Consider the following 17,805-nt stretch of genomic DNA (forward strand, 5'->3'; position numbering starts at 1 on the left):
AATCCTGGAAGCAAGGTTCCCATTAAGAAAACCATACCTGCATACGAGAAAATATGATGGCCATTTGAAAGAAATCCTGGAAGAAGCAGAGCAAATTAATGGCCAAGACAAATGGTGATATTACACAGAGCCGAGCTGACAAGCATAAAAAGGATGCAGAGACAAGAGAATGGAGAAATTCTATAAGGCATCAAGAGAGTATCACGGATAAGTGACATCTTGGGATCAAGGTGAAGAAGCTTATGCCACCGAATGGATGAAGATATCACGTCATTTTACACGTGTACAGGTGCAAAGAAACGCAAGCAGACAAAGTATTCTTGACGCTAGCATTATAGTGAATAGATTGCGGCAAGCACCAACGTATATATATGTACATGAACAAGTAAAGGGTGGAGGTTTCCACTACGTGTTATAGCAGAGCTGGGCTAAGAAAGGAAGGCCTCTTTTTCAGTGTGTCGCAGTTAAAAAACAATCAAATTGCAAAATGAATCTCAGCAAGGCGAGGCTGGATGAGTCTAAGAAGCCAAGGTCTTATCAGGCTGGGGTGAGCTGACATTGGATACAAAATCGTGTGAACGAACAACTCCTGTTCAGAAGGCATGAACAAAACAAGGAAGACGTCAGAGGTCTATTAGAAAATAGTATTTTAATACACCAGAAGCTCAATATCATGGTCTTCAGTCGCGTGGAAGGATGAAGTTGGATGAACAGGACTATCAAATGAGGGCTGAGCATGCCTTCACGCCCCTGAATTCTCCAGAACACAGAACACTCCGAAAGACTAGTTAAAAGCCTTAAGTGACAGCAAACCACTGAGGTGCTGATAGATGTATATGCTAATTGGTGGGAAGCTCTGTTTCAGATGAGCTCACCAGCACCTGGACGTCCAGTCTGCGTGCTGCTAGATGTAGGTGGAAAAGTACTGACAGAGGTTAGAGTGCCAACCAATTGTAGAGGACCACGTCATTAAGGGTTGTATAGTTTGTAGAAACAATGGGACGCCGTGTATTTAGTGATGTCCCTAGTGGCCATTTTACGTAGTTTGACGTCATCAATGACAATTTCTTGCTATAAAAGAATGGTTTTTTTATAAATGCATTGAGAGATTATGCGCTGAGACGTCCGTTGATGTCCGTTGAACTCCCTGTTTTAGATAATTGATATTAAAACAGTTATCTTTTTGCCAACTACCTGCGTTGTTTCGATTATTGATGTATGAATAAAGTCTGCATCCCGATCAATCTCAAGGGTATTGCTACTCATCTTAAAGGGCTGAGATCACCCAGTTCAGTAGGATGGGTGGGTGGGGGTAGAGAGCAAAGGTATGGTGGATCGCTGGGGGAAAGGTGGGGATTTCGGGGTAGAGAGAGTGGATGAGGGGTTGGTGGATGTAGAGAGAGAGTGGGTGTAGATAGAGTGGTTGGGCAGGGTACAGAGAGTGGTGGTACGGTGGATGGGGGTAGAGAGAGTAAGGGTAAGGTGGGTGGGTTATGTCGGGGTTGGTTGGGTAGGGGTAGAGAGTGATGGTAGGGTGTGTGGGTGGGAGTAGAGAGAGTCACGGTAGGGTGGGTGGGTGTAGAGAGAGTGGGGGTAAGATGGGTGGATGGGGTTAGGGAGATTGGGGGTAGGGTGGGCCGTTGTAGAGAGTGGGGTAGGGTGGGTGGGAGTAGAGAGTTGGGGTATGGGGGTGGGTTGGGGTAGAGCGAGTGAGGGTAGTGTGGGTGGGTGGCTGGGGGTAGAGAGAGTGGGGTAGGGTGGGTGTACAGGGAGTGGGGGTAGGGTGGGTGGAGGCAGAGTGGTGGGGGGTAGAGATGGCGGGGCTACTGTGGGGTTAGAGAGAGTGAGAGTATGGTAGGTTGGGTAGAGAGAGTGGGGGTAGTGTGGGTGGGTGGCTGGGGGTAGAGAGAGTCGGGGTATGGTGGTTGGGTGGGAGTAGAGTGTGGAGTAGGGTGGTTATAGACAGAGTGGGAGTAGGGGGTGTGGGTAGAGAGAGTGGGGTAGGGTGGGTGAGAGAGAGAGTCGGGGTAGGGTGGGTGGTTTGGGGTAGAGTGGTGGTAGAGTGGATGGGTGGAGAGTAGAGAGAGTGGGGCAGATGGATGGAAGTAGAGAGAATGGGGTATAGTGGGTTGGTGAGGGTAGAGAGAGTGGTGGTAGGGTGGTTGGTTGGGGTACAGGGAGTAGAGGTAGGGTGGGTGGGTGCAGCAGGAGTGGTGGTAGGGTGGTGGGGGTATAGAGCGTGGGAGTAGGGTGGGTGGGATCGGGCAGAGAGTGGAGGTAGGGTGGGTGTTGGTAGAAAGGTGAGGGTTACGGTGGGTGGTGATAGAGGGGGATGGGGTACTTTGGGTGGGGGTAGAGGGAGTGTGTGGTTGGGGTAGAGAGATGTTGGTAGCGTGGGTGGTGGTAGAGAGAGTGGGGGTAGGGTGGGTTTGTGTATAGAGAGTGGAGGTAGGGTGGGTGGGGTTGAGAAAATGTTGGTAGGGTGGGTGGGGTAGAGTGGGTAGTGGGTAGAGAGAGTGGGGTAGGGTGGGTGAGAGTAGAGAGAGCGGGATAGGGTGGGTGGTTTGGGGTAGAGAGAGTGGTGGTAGAGTGGATGGGTGGAGAGTAGAGAGAGTGGGGACAGGTGGATGGAAGTAGAGAGAATGGGGTATGGTGGGTGGGTGAGGTAGAGAGAGTGGTGGTAGGGTGGTTGGTTGGGGTAGAGAGAGTAGAGGTAGGGTGGGTGGGTGCAGCGGGAGTGGTAGGGTGGTGGGGGTATAGAGCGTGGGAGTAGGGTGGGTGGGATCAGGCAGAGAGTGGAGGTAGGGTGGGTGTTGGTAGAAAGGTGAGGGTTACGGTGGGTGGTGATAGAGGGGGATGGGGTACTTTGGGTGGGGGTAGAGGGAATGTGTGGTTGGGGTAGAGAGATGTTGGTAGCGTGGGTGGTGGTAGAGAGAGTTAGGGTAGGGTGGGCTTGTGTATAGAGAGTGGAGGTAGGGTGGGTGGGGTTGAGAAAGTGTTGGTAGGGTCGGTGGGGTAGAGTGGAGGAAGGGTAGGTGGGTAGGGGTAGAGAGAATGGGGTTAGGATGGGTGGGTTGGGGTAGAGAGAGTAAGGGTAAGGTGGGTGGGTTAGGTGGGGGTTGGGTGGGGGCAGAGAGTGAGTGATGGTAGGGTGTGTGGGTGGGAGTAGTGAGAGTCACGGTAGGGTGGGTAGGTGTAGAGAGAGTGGGGGTAAGGTGGGTGCATGGGGTGGAGAGAGTGGGGGTAGGGTTGGCGGGTGTAGAGAGACTGGAGGTAGGGTGGGTGGGGTTGAGAGAGTATTGGTAGGGGGGTGGGATAGAAAGAGTGGAGGTAGGGTGGCTGGGTAGGGATAGAGAGAGTGGGGGTAGGGTGGGTGAGTGGGGATAGGGTGGGTGGGGGTAGGGCGAATGGGGTTGTGGGGATAGAGAGAGTGAGAGTATGGTAGGTGGTGTAGAGAGAGTGGGGGTAGTGTGGGTGGGTGGCTGGGGGTAGAGGGAGTCGGGGTATGGTGGTTGAGTGGGGGTACAGTGTGGAGTAGGGCGGTTATAGACAGAGTGGGAGTAGGGGGTGTGGGTAGAGAGAGTGGGGTAGGGTGGGTGAGAGTAGAGAGAGTGGGGTAGGGTGGGTGGTTGGGGGTAGAGAGAGTGGTGGTAAAGTGGATGGGTGGAGAGTAGAGAGAGTGGGGGCAGGTGGATGGAAGTAGAGAGAATGGGGTATGGTGCGTGGGTGAGGGTAGAGAGAGTGGTGGTAGGGTGGTTGGTTGGGGTAGATGTAGGGTGGGTGGGTGCAGCAGGAGTGGTAGGGTGGTGGGGGTATAGAGCGTGGGAGTAGGGTGGGTGGGATCGGGCAGAGAGTGGAGGTAGGGTGGGTGTTGGTAGAAAGGTGAGGGTTACGGTGGGTGGTGATAGAGGGGGATGCAGTACTTTTGGTGGGGGTAGAGGGAGTGTGTGGTTGGGGTAGAGAGATGTTGGTAGCGTGGGTGGTGGTAGAGAGAGTTGGGGTAGGGTGGGTTTGTGTATAGAGAGTGGAGGTAGGGTGGGTGGGGTTGAGAAAGTGTTGGTAGGGTGGGTGGGGTAGAGTGGAGGAAGGGTAGGTGGGTAGGGGTAGAGAGAATGGGGTTAGGATGGGTGGGTTGGGGTAGAGAGAGTAAGGGTAAGGTGGGTGAGTTAGGTGGGGGTTGGGTGGGGGCAGAGAGTGAGTGATGGTAGGGTGTGTGGGTGGGAGTAGTGAGAGTCACGGTAGGGTGGGTAGGTGTAGAGAGAGTGGGGGTAAGGTGGGTGGATGGGGTGGAGAGAGTGGGGGTAGGGTTGGCGGGTGTAGAGAGACTGGAGGTAGGGTGGGTGGGGTTGAGAGAGTATTGGTAGGGGGTGGGGTAGAGGGAGTGGAGGTAGGGTGGCTGGGTAGGGGTAGGCTGGGTGGGGGTAGAGAGCAAGGGTGTGGTGGGTCGCTGAGGGAAAGGTGGGGGTTGGGGCAGAGAGAGTGGAGGAGGGGTTAGTGGGTGTAGAGAGAGAGTGGGTGTAGATAGAGTGGTTGGGCAGGGTACAGAGAGTGGAGGTACGGTGGGTGGGGGTAGAGAGAGTAAGGGTAAGGTGGGTGGGTTAGGTGGGGGTAGAGAGTGATGGTAGGGTATGCGGGTGAGAGTAGGGAGAGCCACTGTAAGGTGGGTGTAGAGAGAGTGGGGGTAAGATGGGTGTTAGGGAGAGTTCTCCAAATGTGCTAATTTCCCTTACCTTTTGAGACCCCCAGCAGCTTTGCTGGATTTATGGGATTTTATTTTTTTCCTGGGAAGAGTGTGAGCCTTTTTTTCCCACTCTTCCATGTATTTTGTGTGTGTTTTACTTTTGTGTTCTTTGGTTATGGAGTTTTAAAACAACTCCAGTGGCATCTTTTTCTTTTCCTGTGTGTCACACAGCACCTTCAGTGCACTGGCACAGGGGTGTCTTTTCAGACTCCCCAAAGATTAAATACCTTCCCTGAGACTGATTACTGTCTCCCAGGGCACGGAAAGTTAAATTGACATTACTAGTCTCTTTAAATTTACTGACCCAGCACACCCTATCTTACTATAGAGTGCTGGAGGGGCTGCTTAGCTTCCCCTGAGTCAAAACACTCATGTAACAGTAAAATGTTATCTTTTCCTATTTTGAATGGCTGGTGGCAGTGATTTAGATCAACTACCGTGATTTTTCACGACCGCTAACAACGGTAACTAAAAATCAGGGGTAGCCATGTTTCTCAATATGGCGCCCCAGACCTATTTGTAAAAACAGACTCATCTTTTTTCACCATTTCTTTTGTGTAACTATGCACGCCAAACCAGGTTTTGTCCCCTTGTTCGTGCCCTTTGGCGGGCCTCTGTGCTGAAGACCTCCTCTGGTGCCAGAGTGTCTGGGGTGGACAGGATGTGAGGGAGGTGCCCAAAATGAATGCACTCTGATGTGATTGGCTGGCTGACTATCCGGCAAGGACAGCCACCCTGCTGGGTGAGTGGGTGAGTGACAGCTAGGCTGAATGAATGGGGGGAAAACTGTTTAAAAGCAGGTCTCTGGGACTTGGAAAGCAGAGTCGACCACTGGAACGAAAGAACCGAAGAGGAGAGGAAGGAAGAGGACTGCTGCAACTCCTGGACGACCGGTGAAGCCCTGCTGCTGGTCCGAATTGCCTGAAACTCTGACGACAGAGAAGCCCTTCAAGGTTAACTTCTTCCCTTGAGTTTGGCAAGCCACCTGGACACCGTCCTATTCTGGTCGAATTTTCATCAGAGTGCTGTTGAAAACCAGATAGCCCAGAGGGAAGGAAACCAGGGGGACTTTATGGCACTCCATCCTTAAACCGATGTCTTGCTACAGCTTTTGGCCTCTTCCCTGGGCAGTGCAGGAACCTCCCGATGTCCTCCTTCTTGTCCCCACGACTGAAGCTCAGGAACAGCGAGATCTGCTCAAACTGCCAGGAACAACTGCATCAGCTACAGCTTTCTTTCTCGCACTCTGAAACACTTGTGTATGAGCGCGATAGAAATAAAATTTCAATTTCTTCATTTAAAAATGTACTGTGCAAACGCGGTCCGGAAATCTTTTCAGCCATCGAGAAAGTGCGTGAAGCTTTCCTCAAGTACGAAGGCTTGCCCTTCCCTAAATATTCATCAAACTTTTCGCCTAGCCAAATTCTTTAAAAATCTGTGGCAAAGACTTAACCGTTATATACCAGAACTGTGATATCCTATACAAAAGATTCTCAACCATTGACTTTGGCCCAGGCCTGTTGAGAAGAATTGCTTGTTGTATTTAACTTGAACCCTTTGCCCTGCCTATGAATTTGGGCTGTCTATTCTTATAACCTTGTCTTTTCCCTCCTTTTCTAAGTATCTAAAGTGCCATTTTGTTCACACTTCATTTTTTAGCTAAACTGGTTCAGTTACTTACCGGTTGGATTTTTGTGTAACTCGTTCTACTGCTCACTTAAACTCTTTAGATCGCTACCACTTTACTGTGTAGTACAGGCTTGTACCAAAGGTGAAATTGTGCTTACACTTGTAGTCCTAATTGCCTGTAGTGTTCCCAAAGGGTACTGCAGGTGATTCTGCCTAACAATGGGTGGATGGGGTTAGAGAGAGTGGGGGTAGGGTGGGTGGGAGTAGAGAGTTGGGTTACGGGGGTGGGTTGGGGTAGAGCGAGTGGGGGTATTGTGGGTGGGTGGCTGGGGGTAGACAGAGTGGGGGTCGGGTGGTTGGGGGGATAGAGAGAGTGGGGTAGGGTGGGTGTATAGAGAGTTGGAGTAGGGTGGGTGGGTTGGTTTAGGGAGAGTGTTGATCGGGTGGGTGGTGGTAGAGAGTGGGGGTAGGGTGTAGGAAGAGTGGTGGGGGTAAGGTGGTGGGGGTACTGTGGGGGTTAGAGAGAGTGAGAGTATGGTGGGTGGGGGTGGAGAGAGTGGGGGTAGTTTGGGTGGGCGGCTGGGGGTTAGAGGGCAGCGGGGTATGGTGGGTGGAGGACGGTAGAGAGAGTGGGAGTAGGGTGGGTGGGTGTACTTAGAGAGAGTAGGGGTAGGGTAGCTGGGTGTAGCGAGAGGGGGGTAGGGTGGGTTGGGTGGGGGAAGAGATAGTGGGGGTTGGGTGGGTGGAAGTATAGAAAATGTTGGTAGGGTGGGTGAGTTTGGGCAGAGAGAGTGGGGATAGAGTGTGTCACGGCTTCAGCTTCCAGGCTCAGGAGTGGCACGAACCAACCTACCCCTCCAGGGTCTTGGTGCCTGCAAGTTAAACTTACACAAGCTTCCGCGACCCAGGCGGGGGAAGAGGGTGAGGGTCTCGATGGTTGGATAGGTTCCGTAGCAAGGGTAACCGGTGAGAGGACTAGGAAAGGGGAGGTGGTTAGGGAAGGGGACATAGGATAACACAATGCAACAGTTGCATATTCACGTACACATTCACAATATGCACAATTCCCCCCCAAACCCCACAACAAGGGCTAGAACCAGAAAGAGACTTATCTCAGGGGGTGTGTGCTGGCCTCCTGCCTGCGCACTCTCAGGTCCAGAATCCGGAGCAGTGTATTGCTGAAAAGAGAGTGGGAATTACCATCTAGGTGTTACATCACACACCAAACGTTACATTCACGCACTCTCACACTAGAGGTTAATGCACCCTTAACCTGCTCGAGTAGTTAGGCACATGCAGCTGCTAACATTCCCCCTACACGAGCAGATTACAGCCGCGCGTGGCTCCGCGTCCGTTATTGCCCAAAATGTAATTGCCACTAAAGGGCTCCTGCGTAGCAACAACTTGTGTTGTATGTCACACTGAATAAGTTGTAGCCTCTCAGGTAGCCGCGTAGTTATAAACGGCTGTTAGTGGGTTAAAACATGCTTCACTACGCGCTGCCTGGTTCCTATATTTTGCGCGTAGGTCAGATTGCAGAAACTATGGCATTAGTATTTAAGGCGTTTCACTTAGCTTGCTGGAGCAGGGGGGACATGAGAAAGTTGGGTGGAGCCCCCCTGCGCGTGCCCCTCACCGCAGCTGCTGGTGGAATCCTCTGATTCTCTATGGTGCAACAAAGCGCTGCGCGCCTTCCCCCAGATCCGCTACGCTGCCTGTGGCTTGCGGTACTTATCTGAATGGCATCAGGGGCCCAGGTGGAGGATGAGTGGGGCGTGGCCCCTCATGAGCTTCCCCTTGCTCGGAGCTCCGGAGAACACGTCTTCTCTGGTTGCTGTCCTGAGCACAAGCCCCGTGCTCTCGACGATCTCGTGCGCATTTGCGCGCGTGCCCCGCCCGACGTGGGCTGCAATATGTAGTTCTTGGCCCGGGGGTGCTTGGGAGATGTAGTCTGTAAGCTGATTCTCCTGCAGAAAGGACATAAAAGTCTTTTGTACGGCAGTATTCTGTTTATAGAGGCATGTTTCTTCATGGTGCTGGTTGCCATTAGTTTCTGAGCCCTTCCCAGCACCGGAATACTATGATTGTTACCGTGCCCCATGACAGTACTCCCCCCCGCACAGGAGGATCTGGGTTTAGGTTTAGCTGGATAGTTGCGATGGAATGCCTTGACCAGTCTCGGTGCATGGACATCCCGAGCAGGTTCCCAGGATCGATCCTCCGGACCATACCCCACCCAATCTATGAGGTAATAAAGCCCATCTTTCCGGTGTTGTGAATTCAAGATGGCCCGTACTTCATACTCAGGGTGTCCCTGTACCATAATGGGTGGTGGTTTTACAGTACGAATAGTAGGTAGAGCAGGCTTAAGCAACGATACATGAAAAGTAGGGTGGATCTTCATTTGGCTGGGTAAACTGAGTCTTACTGCCACCGGATTGACCACAGCGGATATGGTAAATGGTCCAATGAATCGGGGTTGTAATTTACGGGGCCCTGTCATCCGAATGTTGTGTGTGGAGAGCCAAACTCGATCTCCTGGTTTATACTGGGGGCTATCGCGTCTTTTTTTATCGGCATAGGCCTTATAGGTTCGCTTGGCTTTGTTTAGATTCTGTTGTATATGTGCCCAAACCTAACGCGCATGTGAATGCAACCCTAATAACGTGGGTAAGTTATCCTGGGGTAGATTAGCAACGGTGGGCAAAACTCTGGGATGGTAACCGTACCCGGTGGAGCAGTGTACTGAGTTGTTTTAGGCGATTTCGGCCAACCAGACGTATTCCACCCACGATGTTTCAGAGGTGGTGGTATAACAACGGAGGTACTGTTCTAGTCCTTGATTTACTTTCTCCGTCTGTCCATCTGTTTCTGGATGGTACCCTGAAGACAAACTCACTTCCATGCCAATCAGTTGGCAAAAGGCTCGCCAGAAGCGTGAGGTGAATTGTGGCCCACGGTCTGTAATGACTCGCATGGGTAACCCGTGGAGTCGTACTATGTTTTGCAGGAATAATTCCGCCAATTCTCCGGCAGTGGGGATGCCCTTACAAGGGATGAAATGACCCATTTTGGTTAATGAATCAACCACGACTAGAATCGAAGTGTATTTTCGAATGGGTGGTAGATCCACGATCAGATCCATAGTAACCGCATGCCAAGGAGTTGGCGGAGAGGGCATTGGTTGTAGGAGGCCGGCAGGTTTCTGATGGCTGGCCTTTTGTCTACTACAAGTGCTACACTTGGTTACATAGATCCGTACGTCACGGTGTAAGGTGGGCCACCAGTAATGACGTGCCACGTTTTGTTGCGTTTTAGCTATTCCAGGGTGCCTTGCAGTTGGAGCGTCATGACACCAACGCATAACTTCTTCCCTGAGAGCCGCCGTGGGTAAATACAAGGCAGTAGCATAATACGGGAGGCCCTTCACTAAGGTGTGTTGTGAGCCTCGAGAACACCACTCATTCAATTCCTGGGTAGACATAGCGTTGAGTACATCCTCAAAGATGTTAGGCCGACCTACCACTCCAACAATACGAGCAGTGGGGATTATTGAACGTGTCTCCCTGACGTTTTTTGTCTCCTTTTCAGGGTATCGAGACAATAGGTCGGCCTTGCCATTATCGGATCCCGGACGATAGGTTATGAGGAAGTCAAAATCCGCAAAATAAAGCGCCCAACGCAACTGTCGAGGACTGAGAGTTTTCCCAGTCTTTATAAACTGTAAGTTTCTATGATCTGTGATCACTGTTATAGTATGGTGGGCGCCCAGAAGGTAGTGCCGCCATTCTTCGAAGGCCGCCTTCACCGCCAATAACTCCCAGTCTGCTATGGTGTAATTTACTTCATCCGGAGGCAACTTTCGAGAATAGTATGCAACTGGGTGTAACAACCCTGTTGATCCATCCCGTTGAGACAAGACGGCTCCCAGGGCGTAACTAGAGGCATCAGTCTCGATCACGAAAGGCAACGCCAGATCCGGGTGCCTTAGAACTGGGGCCGAGGTGAAGGCTTGCTTTAGCTTTTGAAATCCTTGTTCTGCAGCCACATCCCACTGGAATGTCTTACCTTTTTTTAGCAAGGTTGTGATGGGTGTGACCAACTCCGAAAAGTTTTTTATAAACCTGCGATAAAAGTTCGCAAAACCCAGGAATGTTTGTACCTCCTTCACAGTGGTAGGAGCCGGCCAATCTAGAACTGCCTATACTTTTCGTTGGTCCATCTGAACACCAGAGGGTGTCAGAAAATATCCCAGGAATTCCACCGTAGTGCAATGGAATTCACATTTCTCAATTTTTGCGAACAGACGGTGTTCTTGAAGCAGTTGAAGTACTGCCTTAACATGTTTCACGTGTTCTTGCATGTTACTAGACTATATCAAGATGTCGCCTATATAGACCACCGCAAACACATCCAAATATCCTCGCAAAACCTCATCCAAGAAGTGCTGGAAAGCAGCGGGAGCGTTGCACAAACCAAACGGCATCACTTGGTACTCATAGAGCCCGAATTTGGTCCTAAATGCCGTCTTCCACTCGTCACCGGTTCTCACTCGCACCAGGTGATATGCCCCTCGGAGATCCAGCTTGGTATATACCGTAGCCTTGCGCACTTGGTCTAGTAAAACCGGTATCAGAGGTAAGGGATATCGGTTCTTGATGGTAATGCGGTTTACTCCGCGATAGTCTATACAAGTTCTTAAGTCTCCGGTCTTCTTGGGTATGAAGAAGAGCGGGGACGAGACAGGTGAATTGGATGGCCTAATAAATCCGTTTTTCAAATTAGTATCTATGTAGTTCTTTAAATGGATGGTTTCTGCTTCTGTAAGGGCGTAAACCCGACTGCACGGCAAAACTGCCCCTGGCTCGAAATCAATTCGGCAGTCAAATGGCCTATGAGGTGGCAGAGTTTCAGCTGCTTGTTTGCTAAATACGTCCTGGTATTCTTGGTACTCTGAAGGCAGAGTACTCAGATCTGTTTCCCCGACGGATGCAGCACAAACACTTAGTACAGAGCTCTGAGCGGGCTCGTTGACCTTCTCCGAGATGATACAATGCCCCAAGCAATACGGAGAGGTCAGGGAGACTTCCCCCTTAGACCATCGCACCTGTGGATCGTGTTTAATTAACCAGGGTAAACCTAGAATGATCCCAAATTGCGGTGCTGCGATTAGATCAAACCGAATGTTCTCCACATGACATTGTTGGCAGCATAATGACAACGTTTGAGTACACTGCGTAATGAGTCCCGAACTCAATGCAGTGCCGTCAACTGCTCGTACCACCTCTGGGGATGTCTTTTGACATAAGGGTACTCCTAATTAACGTGCATATGTTATATCAATAAAATTGCCCATGGCCCCTGAGTCCAACAGCAGAGCCACTGAAACCTTCTGATTAAGGAAACTTAGGGTACCTGTCAAGGTTATATGTGGAGCAAAATTAGCAAACTTAACTGCTGGGGCACCTTCTGCCACTTGGCTCTACTTTATCACCCCTACTACTGTCGAGACAAAACGTTTCCCTGTGACTTGGGTTTGGGGGAGCATTCCTTTACAAAATGTCCTGCTGAGCCGCAATACATACAAAGCCCCTCCTTACGTCGGCGCTCTTTTTCCTCCTTAGTGAGAGGACCTCTGGTCGAGCCTATTTGCATGGGTTCATCTTCAGATGTCTTTTCAGCCGGGCCCGTAGGACGTGGACCATGGAACTGATCTAACCGTGCTATCGGTCTTGTGTCCCCGCATTTCTTGTCTCCCCGGCGTTCTGCCTGACGGTGGTCTAACCGTAAGGCCAAATCGATCATTGCTGGACAATCGAGTGGCTGGGGATCAACCTGAGCTATGAGATCCTTAAGCTCTTCTCTCAGTCCCTGATAAAAAAGGGACATTTGCTTTTCTCTGGGCCATTCAGCCTCCGCAACCAGCCGGTTAAATTGGGTGACGTATGTCACCAATTCCTTATTCCCTTGACGTAAGGTTAACAACTCCCAATCTTTACTCATTGCAGCAGCCCTACGATTGAAAATCTTTCCAAACTCAGTTTGAAATTCATCCCAGTCGTACAAAACCGCATCATCCCTTTGTAGTAATGGATTTGCCCAAGCCGCTGCATCCCCCGTCAAATACGAAATAACAAAAGCTGTCCTTGCCTAGGTTGATCGAAACGCTGCAGGTTTGGTCAAGAAATGAAGTTTACATTGCATAATGAAAGTTTGATATTTCTGAGGATCCCCCCATACCTTTCCGGGGGAGCCAGTGGAACTATATGTTCGGGAGTTACATGCACCTGGACTGGAGTGGGTGTCGCAGCACCACCGGGAAGGGGGGAGGTTTGGGCGGACAAACTGCGCACCTGGGTGGCCAACACCGCGTAATCTTGCCTAGTGGCAGCAAGCTCAGCCTGCAGGTTCTGCAGAACCTTGGTGAGTTCCTCCATGACTGGTCGGGTCGTACCACTCGGGAGCCTGACATACTTGGGCTTGTGCTTCTGTCACGGCTTCAGCTTCCAGGCTCAGGAGTGGCACGAACCAACCTACCCCTCCAGGGTCTTGGTGCCTGCAAGTTAAACTTACACAAGCTTCCGCGACCCGGGCGGGGAAAGAGGGTTAGGGTCTCGATGGTTGGATAGGTTCCGTAGCAAGGGTAACCGGTGAGAGGACTAGGAAAGGGGAGGTGGTTAGGGAAGGGGACATAGGATAACACAATGCAACAGTTGCATATTCACGTACACATTTACAATATGCACAATTCCCCCCCACACCCCACAACAAGGACTAGAACCAGAAAGAGACTTATCTCAGGGGGTGTGTGCTGGCCTCCTGCCTGCGCACTCTCAGGTCCAGAATCCGGAGCAGTTTTATTGCTGAAAAGAGAGTGGGAATTACCATCTGGGTGTTACATCACACACCAAACGTTACATTCACTCAGTCTCACACTAGAGGTTAATGCACCCTTAACGTGCTCGAGTAGTTAGGCACATGCAGCTGCTAACATTCCCCCTACACGAGCGGATTACAGCCGCGCGTGGCTCCGCGTCCGTTATTGCCCAAAATGTAATTGCCACTAAAGGGCTCCTGCGTAGCAACAACTCGTGTTGTATGTCACACTGAATAAGTTGTAGCCTCTCAGGTAGCCGCGTACTTATAAATGGCTGTTAGTGGGTTAAAACATGCTTGACTACGCGCTGCGTGGTTCCTATATTTTGCCTGTAGGTCAGATTGCAGAAACTATGGCGTTAGTATTCAAGGCGTTTCACTTAGCTTGCTGGAGCAGGGGGGACATGAGAAAGTTGGGCGGAGCCCCCCTGCGCGTGCCCCTGACCGCAGCTGCTGGTGGAATCCTCTGATTCTCTACGGTGCAACAAAGCGCTGCGCGCCTTCCCCCAGATCCGCTACGCTGCCTGTGGCTTGCGGTACTTATCTGAATGGCATCAGGGGCCCAGGTGGAGGATGAGTGGGGCGTGGCCCCTCGTGAGCTTCCCCTTGCTCGGAGCTCCGGAGAACACATCTTCTCTGGTTGCTGTCCTGAGCACAAGCCCCGTGCTCTCGACGATCTCGTGCGCATGCGCGCGCGTGCCCCGCCCGACGTGGGCTGCAATATGTAGTTCTTGGCCCGGGGGTGCTTGGGAGATGTAGTCTGTAAGCTGATTCTCCTACAGAAAGGACATAATAGTCTTTTGTACGGCAGTATTCTCTTTATAGAGGCATGTTTCTTCATGGTGCTGGTTGCCATTAGTTTCTGAGCCCTTCCCAGCACTGGAATACTATGATTGTTCCCGTGTCCCATGACAGAGTGGGTGGGGGTTGAGATAATGGGGGTAGGGTGGGTGGGGTAGAGAGGTGGGGGTAAGGTGGGTAGCGGTAGACCCGGTGGGGGTACTCTCGGTGGGGGTAGAGGGTGTGGGGTTAGGGTGGGTGGGGGTAGAGATAGTCGGGGTAGGGTGGAGGGTGGTTGGGGTAGACAGTGTTGGTAGGGTGGTGGTGGTAGAGAGAGTAGGGGTAGGGTGATTGAGTGGGTGGGGGTAGAGCTAGTGGGGGTATATGGGGTAGAGAGAGTGTTGGTAGGGTGAGTGGGGTTAGAGAGAGTGTTTTTCTAGCGATAGTGGGGACTGGGTGGGTGGGTGGCTGGGGTAGATAGAATGGGTTTAGGTTGGATTGGTGGGGTAGTGAGAGTGGGGGTAGGGTGGGGTAGAGAAAGTGGTGGTAGGGTGGGTGGGTGGGTGAGTGAGGGTAGAGAGAGTGGTGGTCGGGAGGTTGGTTGGGGTAGAGGGAGCAGTGGTAGGGTGGGTGGGGTAGAGGTAGTGGGGGTAGGATGGGTGGTGTAGCGAGAGTGGGAGTAGGGTGGGTGGTGGTAGAGAGGTGGGGGTAAGGTGGGTGGGAGTAGAGAGGGTGGGAGTACTCTGGGTGAGGGTAGAGGGAGTGGGGATAGGGTGGGTGGGGGTAGAGAGAGTGGGGGTAGGGTGGGGGGTAGAGAGAGTATGGTAGCGTGGCTGGGTGTAGAGAGTGTTGGTAGGGTGTGTGGGGGTAGAACGAGTGGGGGTAGGATGGGTGGAGTTGAGAGAGTTTTGGAACGGTTGGTGGGGGTAGAGAGTGGATGGAGGAAGGGTGGGTGGGTGTGAAGAGGGTTGAGGGAAGGACTAGAGAAAACATGTGGGAGAAGAGAGAGAAGCAAGAGGAAGGGGAAGGAGGAGGATTGGTGGACTGAGGGTGGATAGACCCGTTGCACACCCAACAAAATTTGTTTTCCCTTTTTGGGCCTCCAGGATCTATGCCAGCACACCGGGGCATACCGTAGCAGACACTCCACCATATGTACCCACCCTGTCCTGTCCAATGCCACCGTGACCTCCTGGACTCTCCCCTACTTGGGCATTTAAATAACACAGTGCTTTTATGAACCCATCAGTTATCCCAGTAGACGGGCCCAGCCTCTCCTGGCCAACACAGTATCCATTTCCCCAGCACTGGGCCTTGCATAGCATGTGGCACCCCCGACCTCCCCTCAGAGAGGTGGTCCACAGAGTCAAGACTACCCAAAAAATCCAAACCTGCCAAACCCAAAACATGGCACCGACCGACACCTCAAAATGTGACCCGCTGCCACCGAACACAGCTTGTGGTCTAGATCAGAACAGCCTGGAGCCCCTCAAACCTGCCCAGTGGCCCAGCCCCCTGCCCTGCACTTCCGCAGAGCTAAGCATGTGGCCTCCCGGGCGGTACCACTCACACTGGGTCCCGCTTGCTGCCCTCCATCAGAAAAGAGCAGTACTGCATCGTCTCCGGGCAGCTTGAGATATGTGACGCAATGAGCAGGTTGGGAAATTGAAGCTGTTGACAGGTGTTGTGCATATGTTCAGGTAGGCAGGGCACTCCTCCCACAGGGCACCCTCCCAAACCTTGCTGGCATATAAATCTGAATCCATGCACACGGCAGGCATTGACTCTGACGCCAACATGAAGAGATTCCATTGTAGCCCTGCTCCTGCCCTGGCACTTGTCATCTTGGGCACCGGACTGGTCTGGGAAGCCAGTAGCGGTGAGTAAAGAAGACACGTATGTACAGATTGTTACTTCCATTTCACTCTGCTGAGCACCCTACACTGCACTCACCAGAGCCTCTTCTCCCACCTGCCTCCTACTCGACACTCACCAGTGCCTCTTCTCCCACCTGCCTCCCACTCGACACTCACCAGTGCCTCTTCTCCCACCTGCCTCCTACTCTGCACTCACCAGAGCCTCTTCTCCCACCTGCCTCCCACTCGACACTCACCAGTGCCTCTTCTCCCACCTGCCTCCCACTCGACACTCACCAGTGCCTCTTCTCCCACCTGCCTCCTACTCTGCACTCACCAGAGCCTCTTCTCCCACCTGCCTCCCACTCGACACTCACCAGTGCCTCTTCTCCCACCTGCCTCCTACTCGACACTCACCAGTGCCTCTTCTCCCACCTGCCTCCCACTCGACACTCACCAGTGCCTCTTCTCCCACCTGCCTCCTACTCTGCACTCACCAGAGCCTCTTCTCCCACCTGCCTCCCACTCGACACTCACCAGTGCCTCTTCTCCCACCTGCCTCCCACTCGACACTCACCAGTGCCTCTTCTCCCACCTGCCTCCTACTCTGCACTCACCAGAGCCTCTTCTCCCACCTGCCTCCCACTCGACACTCACCAGTGCCTCTTCTCCCACCTGCCTCCTACTCGACACTCACCAGTGCCTCTTCTCCCACCTGCCTCCCACTCGACACTCACCAGTGCCTCTTCTCCCACCTGCCTCCTACTCTGCACTCACCAGAGCCTCTTCTCCCACCTGCCTCCCACTCGACACTCACCAGTGCCTCTTCTCCCACCTGCCTCCCACTCGACACTCACCAGTGCCTCTTCTCCCACCTGCCTCCTACTCTGCACTCGCCAGAGCCTCTCCTCTCACCTGCCTCCTACTCTGCACTCGCCAGAGCCTCTCCTCTCACCTGCCTCCTACTCTGCACTCGCCAGAGCCTCTCCTCTCACCTGCCTCCTACTCTGCACTCACCAGTGCCTCTCCTCTCACCTGCCTCCTACTCTGCACTCGCCAGAGCCTCTCCTCTCACCTGCCTCCTACTCTGCACTCACCAGTGCCTCTCCTCTCACCTGCCTCCTACTCTGCACTCGCCAGAGCCTCTCCTCTCACCTGCCTCCTACTCTGCACTCGCCAGAGCCTCTCCTCTCACCTGCCTCCTACTCTGCACTCACCAGTGCCTCTCCTCTCACCTGCCTCCCACTCGTCACTCGCCAGAGCCTCTCCTCTCACCTGCCTCCTACTCTGCACTCGCCAGAGCCTCTCCTCTCACCTGCCTCCTACTCTGCACTCGCCAGAGCCTCTCCTCTCACCTGCCTCCTACTCTGCACTCACCAGTGCCTCTCCTCTCACCTGCCTCCCACTCGTCACTCGCCAGAGCCTCTCCTCTCACCTGCCTCCCACTCTGCACTCGCCAGAGCCTCTCCTCTCACCTGCCTCCTACTCTGCACTCACCAGTGCCTCTCCTCTCACCTGCCTCCCACTCGTCACTCGCCAGAGCCTCTCCTCTCACCTGCCTCCTACTCTGCACTCGCCAGAGCCTCTCCTCTCACCTGCCTCCTACTCTGCACTCGCCAGAGCCTCTCCTCTCACCTGCCTCCTACTCTGCACTCGCCAGAGCCTCTCCTCTCACCTGCCTCCTACTCTGCACTCGCCAGAGCCTCTCCTCTCACCTGCCTCCTACTCTGCACTCACCAGTGCCTCTCCTCTCACCTGCCTCCCACTCGTCACTCGCCAGAGCCTCTCCTCTCACCTGCCTCCTACTCTGCACTCGCCAGAGCCTCTCCTCTCACCTGCCTCCTACTCTGCACTCACCAGTGCCTCTCCTCTCACCTGCCTCCCACTCGTCACTCGCCAGAGCCTCTCCTCTCACCTGCCTCC

The 17,805-nt window shown here is 53.0% G+C and overlaps 1 protein-coding gene across 4 annotated transcripts in view; it reads left to right on the forward strand.

Annotated features, from left to right (window-relative positions):
* The window catches only part of LOC138452995 (antileukoproteinase-like), a 347,841-nt gene that overhangs the window by 138,470 nt on the left and 191,566 nt on the right, over window positions 1–17,805 (forward strand). Inside the window, exon 1 of one of the 4 annotated variants that reach the window (XM_069605397.1) lies at window positions 15,788–15,905. The exons of the other annotated variants lie outside the window; for them this stretch is intronic. Within the exon in view, the coding sequence (XP_069461498.1) occupies window positions 15,791–15,905 (115 nt within the window). The 5' untranslated portion in view covers window positions 15,788–15,790. Of the gene's footprint in view, window positions 1–15,787; window positions 15,906–17,805 lie in introns of those variants that run through there. 4 annotated transcript variants of the gene reach the window in all.

The sequence above is a fragment of the Ambystoma mexicanum genome, chromosome 4p, assembly GCF_040938575.1.
Source record: "Ambystoma mexicanum isolate Mex_15411 chromosome 4p, UKY_AmexF1_1, whole genome shotgun sequence".
NCBI lineage: Eukaryota > Metazoa > Chordata > Amphibia > Caudata > Ambystomatidae > Ambystoma > Ambystoma mexicanum.